The following is a 17612-nucleotide window of genomic DNA, read 5'->3' on the forward strand; positions in this document are numbered from 1 at the left end:
TTTGAGCAGCTGGTCTTGCAGTTAGAGCCTCAAATCACCCACTGGACCACCTGGCCCTGGGCCAGCACGAGGAACAGCTGAAGCTTGGGAATGCTTTCTGGGTGCTCAGAACCCACATAGGGGCTTCCAGACAGAAAGAGCTGACTATCGTTCCCGTCAAGATTATAGACCAGAAATCACCTCCAGGGAGTTCTGCTCTGTTACACGGTGTCTGGAGGCATCAGAAAGCAGCTCAATGGCACCTACCACCACCACCAAGGACCCTAAGGTGGGCGAGAAGGAAAGGCCTGCGATTTGCTCCTGAAAGGCAGTCAATGAAAGCTGTATGGATCACCATGGTGTGATGGGAAACCAGTCATGGGTCTGGTTCAGACCCAGCCAGTGGCCCTTTTCTGTTGTCCACGGAGTCACCGTGAATCCTCAACTAACAACAATGTCGGAGAAGGAGCAGCCAGCCAGGGAGATAAACAAGAAGAGTGTCGGATACTTCTCTCATATCATTGCGGGTCCTAGATGGGATAGGCAGGCAGGACTTCTTTTTTTAGACTCGGGTGAAATCCGGAATGCACAAACGTCATGTCCAGGAAGGAAGTTATGGATTTGACTTCCGACAGAGACCCGTAGGCTCGCAGGCACAATTGAGCATACGTTCCTCACATCACAGATGTGCCTGTGGGGACCCAGAACAAGAAATTACCTTGTTCAGCCCTGCTACAGTTAGGGATGGAAATGGTTTCACAATCAGAAATGTTCTGCCAGGCAGTGGCTGCTTTCATTTTACAAGTTTAGTCAGTCCCCAATTAGCCCATCAAACGGCTCTTTGGTGACCTATCTTCCACGGATCTCAGTGCGACTCAGGGAAGTGACCTGGTACCCAGTCAAAGAGTGTGATGCCACCCTCTCCCCTGCAGGCACTGATGGACGAGATTCTCATACTCCAAGAAGAAATCAGTGAGCTGCAGTCTTCTCTCTCAGAGGCGCTGGTGTCCGAGTCCCCCGAGTCGGACCCAGTAGAGCAGCTGGCCCTGCAGACAACGCTCACTGTCTTGGCTGAGCGAATGTCCACCATCAGGATGAAGGCATCTGGGAAACGCCGGCTCTTGGAGGTAACAGCCACGCCCAGGGTGTCCCTGGTGCCTTGAGTTAACTTCCAAAGTTGTGGTCACAAGCCCGCGGACTTATGATGGGATCCGCCTCGTGATGGTAGCCCACTCTTCAGGTGGGGGCGTTGGGTTTCAGGAACGTTCTCGTGAACAGAGCATGGAGTCCTGGGTCATTAGGAATAGGCCAGACTCAGAACAGGCAGGCAGAGTCATGGTTGAAGGTTTGCACCATGGTTGGCTCTGTTGCATTAGAGGCACCCTGGTGTCACATTGCTTAAAATAACTAGCTTTGAACATGCCAGCCATTCCATGGGAGAAAGATGTTTAAACATGGATATTCTAAGAATCATTGTGGTTGTTTTTAAATCTATGAAAACCAAACCCTCCTTCCTGTTGGACTGCTAAGAAAGGTAGGTGGTTAAAACCCACTAGTCACTCTGAGGGAGAAGGATGAGGCCATGAAACCTAGAAAGGGCACTAGGAGTTGGAATCGCCCTGATGGCAGTAGGTTTGGTTTTAATGGGTATAGTCACTGGCAGTCAATCCTAAACATGTTTAACTCATACAAATACTATGAGAATTCTGATTCCTATGCTACCCATTTGAGATACTACTTCATACAAACACTAGTTTTAGAAACAGGAATGTTATGTATTGGAAAGCATCCGCTTTCCTTTTACTTTTTTTTAAATAATCTTATTGGGGGCCTCGCACAATTCTTATCACCATCCATCCATCCATTGTGTCAAGCACATTTGTACATTTGTTGCCATCATCTTTCTCAAAACATTTGCTTTCTACTTGAGCCCTTGGCATGTTTTCCTTTTTCTCTTGCTATTCTTTTATAACACTTTTATAGCATATAGAAAATATCATATTCTTACTCATATACTCTACATGAATACTCTTAAAGTATCTCCCCCATATATCAACAGGCCCTATCAGCACATAATTGATCATCACAGAATTGATTGTCACTCCTTTTTTATCATATGGACTGAATAATATTTTACATAGTTGCCAATTATTTCAATTACCACAACCCTAGGCTTAGGGATATAAGTTAATCCTAGTTTCACTTATTAGAAAATTAGTAAAAATTTTTATTTCTTATTTTGTAAAATATTAAATTCAACGTGCCTACCTTATTAATATCATTTTAATGACTTAGAGTATTTAATTTAAATATCTTATTGACAACCAAATATATTTTAATAAAGTACATAGAGTGTGTTATCCTTAGAGCTGAGTTTTCCATTCACTCATATTGTCCCAGGTTCACGCTGTGGAAAGCTTACAGAGTGTTTCAGAATGAAGTGCTTGACTTGGATATTTTTTTTTAACTCGTGACTTTGATTTTTCTGCCATCATTGGGGAAAACTTAGCGATCTCACCTAAAATTTAAAAATTCTGCCTTCACTCAGAATACAATGGTACTAATTTCCTCTGTAAGCCTTCCCCTGAACCACAAACCACAATCAGATGTTGGGTGGGTGGAGAGCATCATCATAATAATGCCGGCCCTGCCTGCACCTTTGTGGTGGCTGCCCTGCCAGATGGGCTCTTACCCCATGCTCCTCAGCTTACCATGCGGTCCTGTCAGGTGCCACTGGGTGGGTCCCAACTGTAGAGACCTTATTATGCCCAACAGAAAGACACACCGCACCACCCTCGCCACGGGTCTCGGTGGGAGCCCATGGTCTCAGCCCCCGTGGCAGTCCGTCTCCTCTGAGGAGCTCTCTGGCAATATTTCTTCCCAGACAGAGGTTTGTCCTTTTAGCAATTCATGATGCTTTCAATATTTTTCTCCAGCACCACAATTCAAATGCGTCGATTCCTCTGTCTTAACCAGTTTACCGAAGTTCTCACCAACCCTGTTCATTTCCCAGACATTGCCAGTCATGTGTCTGCTGCCATTTACGAGCTGCTTCCCGCCACTGTTGTGTTCTGATCCTCGGCCCATTGTCATCAGTTACAGTATGCTTGGTCCTATGGACAAATTGTTTAGAAATCTCCAATTCTCGGTGCACGTTATGATCATCAGGAGGCCTTTTGAAAAAGACTCATTTTAACACTCAGCATTGCCTAATTCTGAAATAGGATCTGAGCATGTACTTAAGTGTATATTTTAAGTTTCACGGGTAATTCGCAGACGTTTAGCCCAGAGAGAGAACGATGGTTCCACAAGAACTCAACTTCCGGGCGTTGACCAATGCTTTCACTCCCTCAGGAAAAACTCAGCGATCACCTGGAGGCACAGCGGCAGGAGCAGGCCCTGCAGAGGTACCGCTGTGAAGCCGATGAGCTGACCCACTGGCTCCTGAGCACGAAAGCCTCCCTGGACACGGCCCTGGGCACGGTGCCCACAGAGCCCATGGACATGGAAGCTCAGCTAGAGGACTGCCAGGTACCACAACTGGTCTCAAAGGGAGGTTCCAACATCTGAAAGGGCACTTTTCACTACGGGAAACAAAGTAAAATGATTTGGTATCATTCTAGAATCTTCTGTAACCCTTGCCATTTTTACATTTAGAAATCAGAAAAAGAATACATTGTAAAATACATTATTATTCAACACATTACATAATACATTATAAAAGCTGAAATGAAATCCAAATTTGCATAGTTCTTTTGCAAAATTGAACCAAAATAGTATCTATTCTTTGGCAAATCTTCAGCTTCCTACAGGATATTTTTGAAGTCTAGCGTAGCCTAAAGGAGCCCCGTGATGGGTGGGTTGAGCAGCTGGCTGTTGACTGCAAGGTCAGTGTTTGAATCCACCGGCCACTTCATGGCAGAAAGATGAGGCAGTCGATTGCCCTAAAGACTCACAACCGTGGAGCAGTTCTCCTTGACCCTGCAATGCCCCTCTGAGTTGGAATCCACTCCATGAAGGCGGGCTTGGTATCTAGGCCCAACCCCTTAAGACATCTCCATGGGGCATGAGTACAAACCCAGGAGCAGAGGTAGTCTCAGTAAATCAGACAGAGGGTGAAGAACGCAGCAGGGATTGCCTACAGGTGTTCTGTTGCAATTTTGGATATAATTCTATAGACTTTTAAGAAAAATTTGGGGAATACTGTGAGTTAATAGGCATACAGGCAGTCTCAGCATAAGGAAGATTGTTCCCCGAGAATGTACTCTGCAGGAGTTAACGCGCGGAGGTGATTCACACGAAGGCTTTTGTTGGAGTATGATTCTCTTACCTTTTAGTATGGAAATTTCAAACACATATATAATTTTAAAGTATGTCTCATGAAGCTCTGTGTACCAGACATGGAATCCTGAGCAGTCATGAACAGATGACAACAGATTAGCCTAAACCCCTGGGTGAGCTGCTGTCCTAATGAGCTCTAATATACATTAAATCAGCATATCTCTAAAAAAATTCATCCTAATCTGTAGGGTTAATTGTCATTTTTCATGATATCATGCATTTCTCATTTAAACTATGAGAAAAGAAATAAAAAGGATTCATCCATGAACAATAAATTTTTCTTCATCTTCTTAAGGAATTATATAATACACCAATTTGGCCATTCCTATTTAAAATTTAAGACTTGCATGTAGTATGTTGTTTGTTATAATTTAGTTTTAAGTTCGCTAGGGAATTTATCTATGTGTATCTGTTCTTGATGGTACAGCACAATTAGCGCTTCACATGCAAATGTTCTCGATCCCTTATGGTTGTCTTTTCCAATGTTTCTTTGTTACAAACAGCCAGCTATTTTTAGTATCTCCTTCTAAAAGTTGAAATTACCCGAATGAAATTATAGAAATAGGCAACTATTTCCCGGTCAATTAAAACCAAGCATTGAAACAAGTTGTATCAGAAATATGACAACTTTGGTGGCACAGACACCGTGTTCAGCTGCTAACGACATGGTGACATTACTGAGAGGCCCCTGGAGGAAGGTCTAGATATATCCTGGAAACATCAGCTCGATGGAGCAGAGATCTGCTCTGATGCACATGTGTTAGTGTCCACTTGATGGCGACTGGTCAGTGGTCATTGTCCTTTGGGGCCCTTACAGAGAATCAGAACCACATCCTGCCTTCGGGGACCCTAGACACTTTCCTTCATGGGCCCCCACCTCCACAAAATAGCTAAGAAGTCAAAATACATATTTCGTCAATGCTTTTGTTTAAAGTCAAAATATACGCTGAATGGATTCATGATCCACTATTCATTATGTTTATGTTTAATTTTTTCTTCTGGTTTTAAGAGACATTAAACAGAAAACATCTGTATGTGTCTCCTGCCTAATGGTAGAGCCCACCCTGCACAGATTTACACAAATTTCTCAAAAATCATGCTCAGGAAATCATCCTGTACACCTCATTTTGTTCAAAAGTGGGAGAAAGCGGAGACATTCCACTCTGGACAGGAGTGAATCTCGGAAACCCAGAGACCGTTCCAGCCTCTCCTACAGGGGGCACTAAAAGGTTCAGTCCTTTCCATGGCAGTGAGTTTGAGCTTTGAGTTTGCTTTAAAAAATGGACTCTTCCAAGTTCTATTTTGGGGCTCAAAGCTATATGATTTTTAAAGTTGATGGCTTCTGCAGTTATACAAGAAAATAAAACAACTTTTTCGTGAAAACAAAAAGTGACTTGAGGGACTACCCCTCGGGAGTACATTTCAAAAAGCTCTGAGAGAAGGACAATGACCAGACGCTGATTTCTCTAGGAAAACGCCACCTAGTCCGTTTGGCTTGTGCTGCTGGCTGTGTCACCTTTCCTTAGAGGACCGGAAGGAGGGAGGTTATTTTGTGCCTTTCTTGCCCTTCCGTTTCTATTTAGAGGAAAGCCGTGTGGCACTAGAGAGCTGGCGCAGAGTAGGAGGTACATTTTCTAAGAAAGCTTTCAGAAATGTAAGGTTAAACTGCATCATGGAATATTTATATATGTGTGTTTATATAATATATACTGAACTAATTACAGCAAACCTGGAAAAAATACCAACCCCCCAAAGCAAGGCCTCAGAAGGATTTCATGTGGGAAGGTCTCCGCATGGGTGGTCTCTCTATGTCCTGAGACATAGACTTGCCTTCGGAACACAAGAATGATAGGCTAGCCCCGAACCCACGCTCTTTTCTCTGGATCTGTTGTTGTCTGTCAGTCCTGTTTGCCATGCATTTTTCTTACATGTGTCTTGTTAAATAATAAGATCCTAATCCCAATTCTAAAAAAACAAAGACAAGAAACATTAAGATGCTCAGGCAGCTTTATTTTGTTTTGTTTAATATGGTGTTCTTGAGGACCTTGGAAAAGCTAGGAAAAGGTCGGCCTATTTCTGAAGCCCGAGGGCAGCTGGTGCTCCGGGCAAATCGCCTCTGGCTTTTGTTGCTGCAGAACATGCTGGTGGAGATCGAGCAGAAGGTGGTGACCCTATCGGAGCTCTCGGTCCACAATGAAAACCTGCTGCTGGAGGGCAAGGCACACACAAAGGACGAGGCGGAGCAGCTGGCGGGGAAGCTGAGGACTCTGAAGGGGAGCCTCCTGGAGCTGCAGAGAGCCCTTCAGGACAAGCAGCTCAACATTCAGGTAGGTGCTCGGCCACCTCCAGCAAGGAGCCTGTGAGACAGGAGGAAAAGGTGCCCCCCAGCCCCCACTTGCACGCAAGTCTGGGCGTGCTGTTTCAGTGAACACTTGGGCGACATTTTTAAGTAGATTTTCAGAGGACTGCTGAGTGATAGACCGGAAGACAGGGAAAAGAAGGGGAAATGGAAATAATTAGCCAAGCCTCCCTGGTGGTGGTGTGGTTATGAGTTGGTCTGCAATCCACATAGTCAGCAGTTCGAATCCCCCAACAACTCCGTGGGAAAGAGAGTGGCTTGCTACTCCCATCAACAGTTCCCAGTCTTAGAAACCCACCATGGGTCACCGTGAGTCGGCATGGACTGGATGGCAGCGAGAGGAGGAGGGTGACTAGATGAAGGAGCCCCAGTGGAGCAGTGGGTTCCAGGTGGTTTGTTCAACACAAAGTCAGCAGTTTGAATCCCACCAGCCGCTCCCCAGAAGAAAGACGAGACTCTCTGCTCCCATAGAAATGTCCAGCGCAGAAACTCAAGGGGCATTTCCACTCTGTCCTGTGGGCCATTGTTGGTGGAATCCACTAGATGGCATGGATTTGATTTGGATTTCGGGGGAGAAATAGATTCTTTTTAAAAATTTAAACATAGAGAAGGGATTGAAGAAAAGATCCTATAGCACTATGGCACTTTTATTTCTCCTGCCTTCCACTTTTCAGATATTCTCAGGCTGTTTTTTGATTACGTGCCTGTAATGTTAGAATTATAACATTTCTCAGGGGACTTGAACTTTTCATTATTGTGTGTGGACTTTGTTGTTGCTTCTATGCTGCGACACTAGCGTTCCCTAGTAATGATTGCACCTTATAGTTCTACAGGCCTTTTGGGTAATATGTACCTGGTGTATCTTTTGTCTTCCCATTAATTTTTCAGCTTTCTGTGCCCTGTCTTCCATAAAGATCATTTAGCTACACTTTGTTGGTTTTAAAATTTTTATTTCATCAGAAAAGCTCTGATTGTTAAAGGTCAGATTTAGTCCACTTACATTTATTTGATCTCTGTAGATTTTCATGTCCCTTTTCTTAATTTTTCCATCATATTTTTGTCCTGCTCTGATTTCTTCTTTCTTTTAACTTTTGTTTTGGTATCACTGTAACTGTGTGTGTGTTTTCTCATTTGCTGTTGTTGATCAGTCTTCCTGTACTGTTTATCATGCATCTCTAATAAAGTCTTAGTTATTAGCTCAATATTCCCCCGGGAGATCCATGCAAGACACTTAGGGAAGCTTTCTTTCAGGTGTCTTCCATTCAGCTGAGTAGACTATGATTGTTCCGCATGTGAATTCTGCCCTCGTATATTACCCATCAATTAGTACCATTATTGACTCTAGAGAAACAAAGTATCCATTGTCACGCTGCCATGTACCACCTGTTGCTCCCTGTGGAGGAGCTTGAGCAGCAACAGCCACGTAGGTGTTTTTAAAACTCTTTGGTGAAGGGGATGATAGCAGGGGAAGACGTGATGAGTAGCATTAGAAATCAAGTTGTACAGTAAGTAAGTGACAAACAGCCAAAGCCAGGAGAGAAATAACAGGGGGCAGGTCCACAGGGAAGGCAGAGGAGGGAGGATTTGCCATTGTTGAAGGCTGGCCAGGAAGCCTCTCAGAAGTGACACCAGAAGACGTGACCCACGCCGACATGGAGGAGAGAGTTTCAGGCAAGAAGTCAAGATGTACAAAGGCTCTGAGGTGACATCCTGTCTGGCTGTTTAAAGAGGCCGGCGCAGGTCGAGTGGTGTGAGCCAGAGGGGAGGGGTAGCAAATGAGAACATGAAAGTAAAGCAGGGCCGGAGAGTGCTGGACTCTGATGGCAGGCATCATGTGGACATTGGCCTTTCTTCTCCAGAAGATAAGTTATTTGGGTATTGAAGAAGAGGGTGACACAACCCGATTTTAACCAGCAGGGTGGAAGTGAGGGGCCAGCTAGCAGGCAGTGTTAGTGTAGACATTTAGACAAATAAGCGCATGACTTACCTGAGGGACACCTCTTTGGTATTTGGGAGGAGGAGGTATTCAGTTGAATTTCATTTGGACGACAGCTTAGCTTCAGGCAGGTTATGCTGGAGATGTGTATGACCTGTCAAAAATTGGTTGAAATTCTGGGGAAAGACCTGGGCCAGAGTCATCGCCTCTGATGATACTTAAAAGTGGAGCCCCGCTCTGTGAAGGAGTGAGGGTAGATTCAGAAGACAATGACCTTGAACCAAGCCTTGAACCCTTCAACAAGAAGAGCAGAGCAGAAGGTGGAAGAGCCCGCCGGGGAGAGTCACCAAGAAGAGCCACTGGGTGGGAGGAAGGCAGAGTTTTCTTCCCGGGCTCCACTTGAAGACTGAATTTCACGGAGGAGGCTGGACCAGTGGAATCTTCAGCTGCTGGCAGGGGAAGTAAGAGGAGACCTGCTCATTGGCCACTGGGATGAATTAGCAACTGGGCGACCATTTGCGACTCCAGCCTCAGCTGTCTTGTTAACCTGGGTCAAGATAATAGCGTTCCATGTTTTGTGTCTCAGATAGGTAGCGTTTACCAAGTAGCTACTATGCCTGGTGATGTAGTGGATATGAACATGGGCTGCCAACCACAAGATCGACAGTTCAAAACCAGCAGCCGCTCTGCAGGATAAAGACAATGCTTTCAGCTCCTGGAAAGAATTACAGTCTTAGAAACCCACAGGGGACACTTCTAGTCTGCCCTATAGTGTTGACTTGATGGCAGTGAGTTCACTCTGCCAAAGGAGCTATGATGATGCTGTTGTGCAGGCACTGGACTGCCAACCGGAAGGTCAGCGGTTCAAACCTACCCGCTGCTATAGAAAGATGAGGCTCTGTGCTCCAATAAGCATTTACCAGCCTGAAAACTTAATATTGAGTCTCTGCAAGGCAGAATCATTCAATGGCACTGGGGTATGAAAAACAAACTCACTGCCATCGAGTCAGTTCTGACTCAGGATGACCCTATAAGTCAGGGTAGACTGTCCCTCGGAGTTTCAGATAGGCTCTTTATAAGAGTAGAAAGCTTTTCACCCATGAGGTAGCTGGTGGCTTCAAACTGCAGACTTCGAAGTTTACAGTAAGTTTAGGTTGTTGCTTGCTTGTTTCTTTGCTTGCTTGCCTACTCTGAAAATCAGGTCAAAGGGGAAAGAGTAGCCTGAGACTCACAGGCACACACTAGGAACTACAGAGCCCCTGAGTGATACAAACACTTAGTTCTTCCGCTTACCCTAGAAGTTGCTGGCTCGAACCCACCCAGAGATGTCTCAGAAGACAGGTTTGGCAATCTGTGTCTGAATGGTGAGAACCTTACAAATACTACAGAGCCGAGTTCTTCTGTGCACACACTGGCTCTTCACCCTGAGTCAGAATCAGTCCAACGGCTGCTCACCGGAAGCTCCAGGCTGAACCTCAGATGCACACAGAGCCGTTAGACCAGGCCAGGCATCCAGCTCCAAGGCCTCCAGCCTGGGGAGGACCCGAGTGGAGGCTTCAGTGGCCAGCTGGTCTCCAGACACAGCAGCAGCTGTCACACAGCTCCAGCCATGGTGACACCAGATATGCAGACACTGTCACCTAGCCCCCCAAGTCTCTCAAGAGAAAGGACATTTGGGGTTTTATCAGAAAGCTTCCATTGTGTAAAGGTTTTGATATCATACCAAACCATTTGTAGAGTCGGTATGGCAAAACCAACAGGGCCACAAGCCATACTTGACTCTTGGGCCATTGCGTTGTAGCCCCTGGTTCCCATCCTGGCTCCCCGGTGATGGGCTCGGGTGCTGGGGCACAGAGTCCCTGAACCCTGCCCTCCACCTTTCTTCCAGAAGGGCGTCTTCATGAGGAAAATAGAGAAAATGATCATTTTTAACTTAAGAAACAAGCAAATGAGAAACTTGTCTCAAGGAGGGTTTTAATGCAGGTAACACTCCTAGGGAGTGCTCAAATGGGAGTCGGGCGCACCATTTATCACGACAACAAGCTGTTTGTAGGGCACATTCTTTACCAGGGCAGGAACGCCTGAGCTGCACAAAGGCTAGGTTTGAGCTGAGCAGGGCTGGGCTAGCGTGCTGCCAACCCCTGTGGTGCCCACACCCAGCACTCCCTGCCAGTGGCCACAGGAATCAGAATCCTCTCAGTGGAGGGAAGCGCTGACTCCTCCCAGAAGTGCAAGTCTGACGTAGGAGACTGCAGTGTGGAGTGTCAATTCGGACAACTTGGAAGGTGTACTAAGTTGAAACAGCGTACTTCCTTTTTCTTCAAAACCTACAAGTTCCATCACCTTTTGTCTGACGGAATTTCTGGTGGTAAGCTGTCGCCAAGTCAGTCCCTGGACTCATGGCAAAGTCAGACACCCAGGGCCTAGATGCTCCCTGGGTCTGTGTCCCTCCCCACGGGCAGCTGTGGGATCAGACTGGTGAGACCTTTTGGATTTCCATGGGCTGAAGTTTTCTGCATGCGACATGTAATGGTAGGATGGTTTTATAGTGAGAGGCAATCATTTCCCCTCTGTAAGCATTGATTACACATTAGACTGTTGACTGTGAGGTTAGCAGTTCAAAACCACCAGGTGATCTTTGGGAGAAAGATGAGGCTTTCTACTTCCATAGAGAGTTACAATCTCTGAAACCCACAGGGGCAGTTTGACCCTGCCCTACAGGCTCGCTACAAGTCAGAATTGACTGGATGTCAGTGAGTTAAATTTGTGAGTTTTTCCTTTTTGAAATGTAAAAACATGCAAACCAAACCAAAAATGCCCAAGTCACTGACATTGAGTCAATTCTGACTGGTGCCATCCCAAGAGGCAGAACCTCCGCTACGGCTCCCTGAGCCTGCAGCTCTTTACAGAACCCTCGTTATAGATTCTTGTCATAGGAAGGACAGCGTCTCTCCCTGCAGAGGATGGTCATAATCCAGGGTTGATCTGAAATTTAGTTGGTGTTCACTGGAAAACGATGGTGACATTGAATGAAGATGTCGGGAAGGCTGAGCCCTTCAGGTGGACCTGGGATGACCCAAGAGTCCTCAGGGTGGCAGAGGGAATGGCTCACACTGGTGCCTCCATTCTTGGTAGCTCATTGGATTTCTTTATCTGTCAAAGCCTGATCAGTTCCTTTAGCCCTATAACACCTGAATTTTTAATTTCAAGAAAAATTTTTTTGTTTTTATACTTTACTTTCATAGTTATCAATATATGTATTAATACATACATTTAATTAAATGTTTCAAAAACGTCTTGCTCAGCATTATAGGGTTAGCTTGTCTGCAGAAGATCCCCTTCTCTGCATGGCTTTAAGGATTGACCATCATATCTGTTGAACTACGTGGCATCTTCCTTCAGAAGAAAGGAGCCCTGGTCTTGTAGCTGGTTCCACCCAGGGCTGCAAACTGCAAGATCAGTAGTTCAGACCCAGCAGCCGCTTGGTTGAAGATGGATGAGGCCGTTGCCTCCTGTAGAGACTGACAGCCTCAGAAACCCTAGGAAGCAGTTCAACTCCATCCTGCAGGGAGGCTGCGAGTCAGAACCCACTCCAAGCCTCTGGGTTTCAGTTTTGTTCTTTTCTGCAGAAGAAACCCAAGGTGATCTTATGCTTTATCATCTGTCTGAGGTGCAAAGCGTTGGTCCTACATGATTACTGAAATACTCCCGAAAGAAATGTTTTGTTTAATAGTGAGCATGGCCCAATCCTCCAGAGGCTTCCAAGGAATGTCCCTGGCAAAAGTGATGAATGCTCTCATCTTTCAAGATCCAAGTCAACCTAGCCACTTCCTATTGTCAGGACCTAGGAGTCACAAGAAATGGTGGCCATGAAGTTACTCCTTGTGGCAGTGGCTTCTCATCCCCGGGGGAAACAGAATGACGTTTGAGCAGGCTTCTAGATCATTTTGGCTTCCTGCACAGTTCTGTTTCCAAACGTCTCCATCCATCAGGCAAAAATCCATTCCCTGAAAAGCAGTCCAGAAGTCCATGAGAAACACACAGGAGGCTTCTGCTTTCAATGCCACGTCAGTATTTTTTTTCTCCCTCTAAAGCTGGGGAGTTGATTAGTCAAACTCCACTCACCGTCTCTTCCAAGTGGCTGAGCTGTTTTTACCATGAAAAATGTCTGTAGTCACATTTGCAAGCCTATATCGTGGTGGGGTATTTACAGGGAAGGCTCCCAGGCAGACAGCAACAATGTGCGTGAGAAGCTGGGTGGGCACAGACAGCTGTGAGAAGTTAGGGAGGGAGCGGCAGCCCGGACCCTGCTAGAGCAATGCCAAGAGAGGACTGGCGGGACCCCACAGCATACCCAGCAGGCCCTGGACAGGGCCTGGTCCACCGCTAACAGTGAGCTCTTGAAGGTGGGTCTCTGCAGGGCAATTTTGGAATCCAATAGCTCAGCCTTGCCTAGGACGGCCATGGTTACACAGAGTCCGTTTTGGGCAAGCAGTACATTCCATGGGAAAGACTGCATATTTGCAGGCAAGGAATGTGCGGGGCTCTCCCTGGCTACTGTACTGTGCATCTTATGGACGACAGTACAGACGTCCATAGTGGTCTTTCCTGCAGAGGTCATTGGATTTCAGTCCAGAGAGACTCCCCATCCCTTGGAAACCTCACCTTGGGGGACATGGACTGCTTGCTGTGAAGAGACCTTCCTGCCAGGGCGGTCATTGGGCGGTAGGGAAGAGGAATTAATAAATTGAATCACTAGAATCCCATTCTGACAGCCCTTCAAAATGCAAATGGAACCTTTTGGTCAAAGGCATCTGTCCTGCTACAGACATAAAGGACGTACAGCCTCTTGCTGGGAAGCTGGGTCATCCCACAGAGGCAGAAGTGTCTGATGGGAGCTGACTGTGTGAAAAGTTGTCCATCCGTTCTGCCATCCCCTTCGGTTCCTTTAGCTGTAAGCACAGTGGCCCAGGAGAACTCCCAGACGTGCAGTCTATTGCACTTTACAGCAGGATGCGAGGCTTCTCAGGAAGGCAGAAAGGTCAACTGTCCCCCAGTAATAAACCAGCACCAAGCCCTTGGTGTTTGAGCAAATCCCAGTGCAAGGCGACCCCATGTGTCACAGAGTGGAACTGCACCTTATCGCCACCTTGACCGCTATCTAAGCCATTGCCAGATGGTTCCCACAGGCCACCAGAGTGGGTGGATCCCACTTCCTGCCTTTAGGCTAGGCATCGAGGGGTAACCATTAGCACCAACCTGGGACCTCAGTTAGCGTGAAAACAGAGGCTAAGGGATTTTGAGGGCAGTGAGGCCCAATGAGCCACCCTGGTTGGACTCCACCCCCACCTCACTCATACCCCGACCTCCCAGCCCCGTGATCAGATTTGATGAAGAAAAACCAGGTGTCAGGGAACGGTGGCTACAGAATGAGCTAGCAGGGTAGCTCTTCCATAGAAAACTCGAAAACCCTGTAGTTCCTGCCATCTAGCCTGTTTTGACACAGAGCAGGGTCGCACTGCCCCTGTGGGTTTCTGAGCCTGTCACTCTTTACTGGAGAAAAGAGAGCCTCTCCTTTCCCCCAGGGAGCAGCTGGTGGGTTCAAACCACTGCCCTTGTGGCAGCAATGTGTAAAATCCCACTCCTCCCTGCCACATCTTGCTCCAGCCACAGGGCCCACTTAATGTTCTGATTCTGTCTGAAAAGCCAAATATTAGTGCCTTTCACCCTCAGGGGACTTCATCAGCAACCCCGCCACTGGAATGCCCTCCCCCCAGACCCCTGCATGGCCGCCAGTTGATTTCCTTCTTCTGAGCTTTATAGATGCCTCGCTCGCACTGGAAGAAGCCCACCTCTTTCACTTTCTATCCCTCTGCCCAGGTTCGCTTTCTCGCCCTTGTGCTGTAGTGGTTACAAGTTGGGCTGTGATCCCCATGGTCGGCAGTTCAAAACCACCAGCATCTCTGAGCAGGAAAGATGTGGCTCTCTATGAGTCAGCATTGCCTCCCTGGCAGGGAGGAGCTTTTAGCAGTATCTCACCAGATCTTCTTTCTTTGCTTGCTGCCCACATCTCCACCAGGGCACGTGTCTGCCTTCTTGGCAGTACACGCCCAGGGCCTGGAAGAGTGCTTGCCCCCGAGTGGGTGCTGAACAATTATTTAGAAAATGATTATATTAATATGCAGCGACTTCTCTGGGCCCAGGTGCATAGGAGCTCAGGTGTTCTTCAAGCGTCTCTGCACAGAATGAGGAAAGATCCACAATCGTATCTTAGGACCTCAATCTCTACTCCCCAAAGTGGGACGTAGAACATTTATGGGACTGGGTCATGGCAGTTGGCCTAGTTGCCCTCTGAGTCTGTGCTCTGAAATCTCCAAGGCCAGGAGCAATTCATTCCTGCCAGGTGTTTGGTTATTACTACGTCCAGAGCTTTGTTGCGACATGCTCCATAATTTCCCCGGCCATATTTGCGGCATCTGCCAGTGTATAAGTAGAAATGCCGTCTGCCGGAGCCACTCGTACTGGACTCGCGCTCACCTTCCCACAGCTGCTCTGCCTGCATGCCTTCCTGTGCATCGTCCACGCTGCTCGTCGCTACTGTTAGGGCAAGGTTGGGTCTGTTGTAGTGTTTGCTGCTGCTGCCCTATCCTCTTGCGTCCCGCTCAGAGATTTCCTTAGCCATTAGCGAGGGTTGTCTAAGCTTCCCTCTTGTTGCATAGAACCTTCCCTTGACGCGGGATAATGCGTGCCTACTCTCCAGTGAGTGGGTTCGACCCCTTTCATTCATAATGGACCACAGAAAGGAAATGAAGGAGCGGAACCGCGTTATCCTAGCAGTCGATGCTGACAAGGCATTTGATCAAATCCAACACCTCGTCTTAATTTTAAAAACTCTCCAGAGAAGAGGAGGCGAAGGGAAATTTCTCATTATAATTAAGGGCATTGGCACAAAACCAAGGCCAACATGATTCTCAACAGAGAGACACTGAAAACACACCCCTGGTGAATGGCAACCAGGTAAGGGTCCCCTCTGTCACCGCTCCCATTCAACGTTGAATCAGAAGGCCTGGTCAGAGCAATCAGGCCAGAAAGAGATAGGAAAGGGGTTCAGATTGGAAGGAAGAAATAAAGCTGCATTTGCCGACGATGTTATGATCCAACACATACAAAAGCCAGAGGCTCAACCAGAAAGCTTCTGGAGCGAATAGAAGGATTCGGTCAAGTGGCTGCGTACAAGATCAGCAGACAACACTCGGTCTATGATAACTGAAGGAACTCTGAAAAGCAAATCAGAAAACCAATAGCATTTCCAGGAGCGGCCCCCCAACTCCAAGATGAAATAGAAATAAACCTCACCAGAGTCATATAAGTCTTATACAAAGAAAACAACAAGGCATCACGGCAGGTCACCAAAGGAGACCTACCAAAATGAACGAACAGATCATGCCCATGAATAGGCAGATCTTTCCAAACCAAGCACTTGTCATCGATGGTGGCTGGGTGTGGATGTAGGAGAGAGAAGTTGGAATGCGGCAGCGTCAGCTTTTCACAGGAGAACTCAAGTAACATTGTGAGACATGGTGGTCATTTGAGAGAAAAAACAAATGGATTTGGGTGTATGAATTTTAAAAAAGAAAGAGAATTCATAAAAGAATCTAGAATGATATTCCCATGGAGGAACACTTAGAATAGTATCTGGTAGCCATATTGGTCAGCTCACAGGCGAACATCTAAATCAGTGGTTCTCAACCTGTGGGTCGCGACCCCTTTGGTGCTAGAACGGCCCTTTTCCAGTGGTCACCTGATTCATAACAGGAGCAAAATGACAGTGATGAAGTAGCAATGACAATAATTTGGTGGTGGTGGGGGTTCACCACTAAATGAGGAACTGTATTAAAGGGTCTCAGCATTAGGAAGGTTGAGAACCACTGGTCTAAATAGAAACGTTTCACCATAAATTCTTTTCTCTACTTGCCCGTCTGTTTGTTTGCCTGACCCCGGGGTCTGTAACTTCAGTGGTTTCTCTGCTGCCCGTCTTTCTACGGTGGTTTCCATCTAAAGGAGCCACTTCCTGTGAGGAGCATGACTCTTGATGTTTGCCTCATTTAAAGCAGGGGACAAGCCAGGAGAAGGAAGAGAGCAACGGGGAGCTGACGGCCACCCAGAGCCCCGGGGTCCAGGAGTGGCTCACCCAGGCACGGACCACACGCACCCACCAGAGGCAGAACAGCCTCCAGCAACAAAAAGTAAGGTACTTCCTGCTTCTCACTAGCCTGCGGGCTTGCCCATCGCAAACACTGGGGCAGGGGTAGGGGGAGGCCGGGAACAACTGCTACTTGCTCAGAACCTGTCTCATCATGCTGACCACACAGTCACACTCCTTCGCGTCTGTCTGATCAGAGCTGAACCTCCTGGACTAGACTGTATGCAAGGAGGGTCCTGGAGAACGAGTGAAAGTGTGAACTCCGTGTGCTGTTTTGTAGCGGTTGTATTGACATAACATCCACATATCCTACAATGGTTCAATCGTCTTAAAGAGTTGTGTGATCATCACTAAGATCCATTTTAGAACATCGTCTTCTCTCTTGTTCTCATTAGCTCCCCATCCACCACACCCTCAAGGAACCATTAATCCAGGTACTGCCTCTATAGCTTTACTGATGGGGATTTCATATCTAGAAACACATACAAACAACGACAGCGTAAATCAGAAAAAAAACTCACTTAAAACAAAATCAGAAAATATTAAAAATAGAACAAAATTTTAAAAAGATATGTGATTGTTTTATTACTATGAAACTTCCCAGGGAGACGTCGGACAGTGTAAGATATGAGAAAATAATAATAATTTATAAATTATTGAGGCTTCTTGGGGGAGGGAGGACTGGGAAGGGAGGGGGAAAATGAGCTGATACCAAGGGCTGAAGCAGGAAGCAAATATTTTGAGAATGATAATGGCAACAAATGTACAAATGTTCTTGACACAATGAATGTATG

General features: G+C 46.7%; 1 protein-coding gene across 4 annotated transcripts in view; it reads left to right on the forward strand.

Annotated features, from left to right (window-relative positions):
- The window catches only part of LOC142453242 (nesprin-1-like), a 190129-nt gene that overhangs the window by 19947 nt on the left and 152570 nt on the right, over nucleotides 1-17612 (forward strand). For all 4 annotated transcript variants that reach the window (XM_075554360.1, XM_075554362.1, XM_075554363.1 and 1 more), the window contains 4 exons: nucleotides 912-1106; nucleotides 3334-3510; nucleotides 6456-6647; nucleotides 16727-16861. In XM_075554360.1, the coding sequence (XP_075410475.1) occupies nucleotides 912-1106; nucleotides 3334-3510; nucleotides 6456-6647; nucleotides 16727-16861 (699 nt within the window). The remainder of the gene's footprint in view (nucleotides 1-911; nucleotides 1107-3333; nucleotides 3511-6455; nucleotides 6648-16726; nucleotides 16862-17612) is intronic.

This window comes from Tenrec ecaudatus, chromosome 7, assembly GCF_050624435.1.
Source record: "Tenrec ecaudatus isolate mTenEca1 chromosome 7, mTenEca1.hap1, whole genome shotgun sequence".
Lineage (NCBI taxonomy): Eukaryota > Metazoa > Chordata > Mammalia > Afrosoricida > Tenrecidae > Tenrec > Tenrec ecaudatus.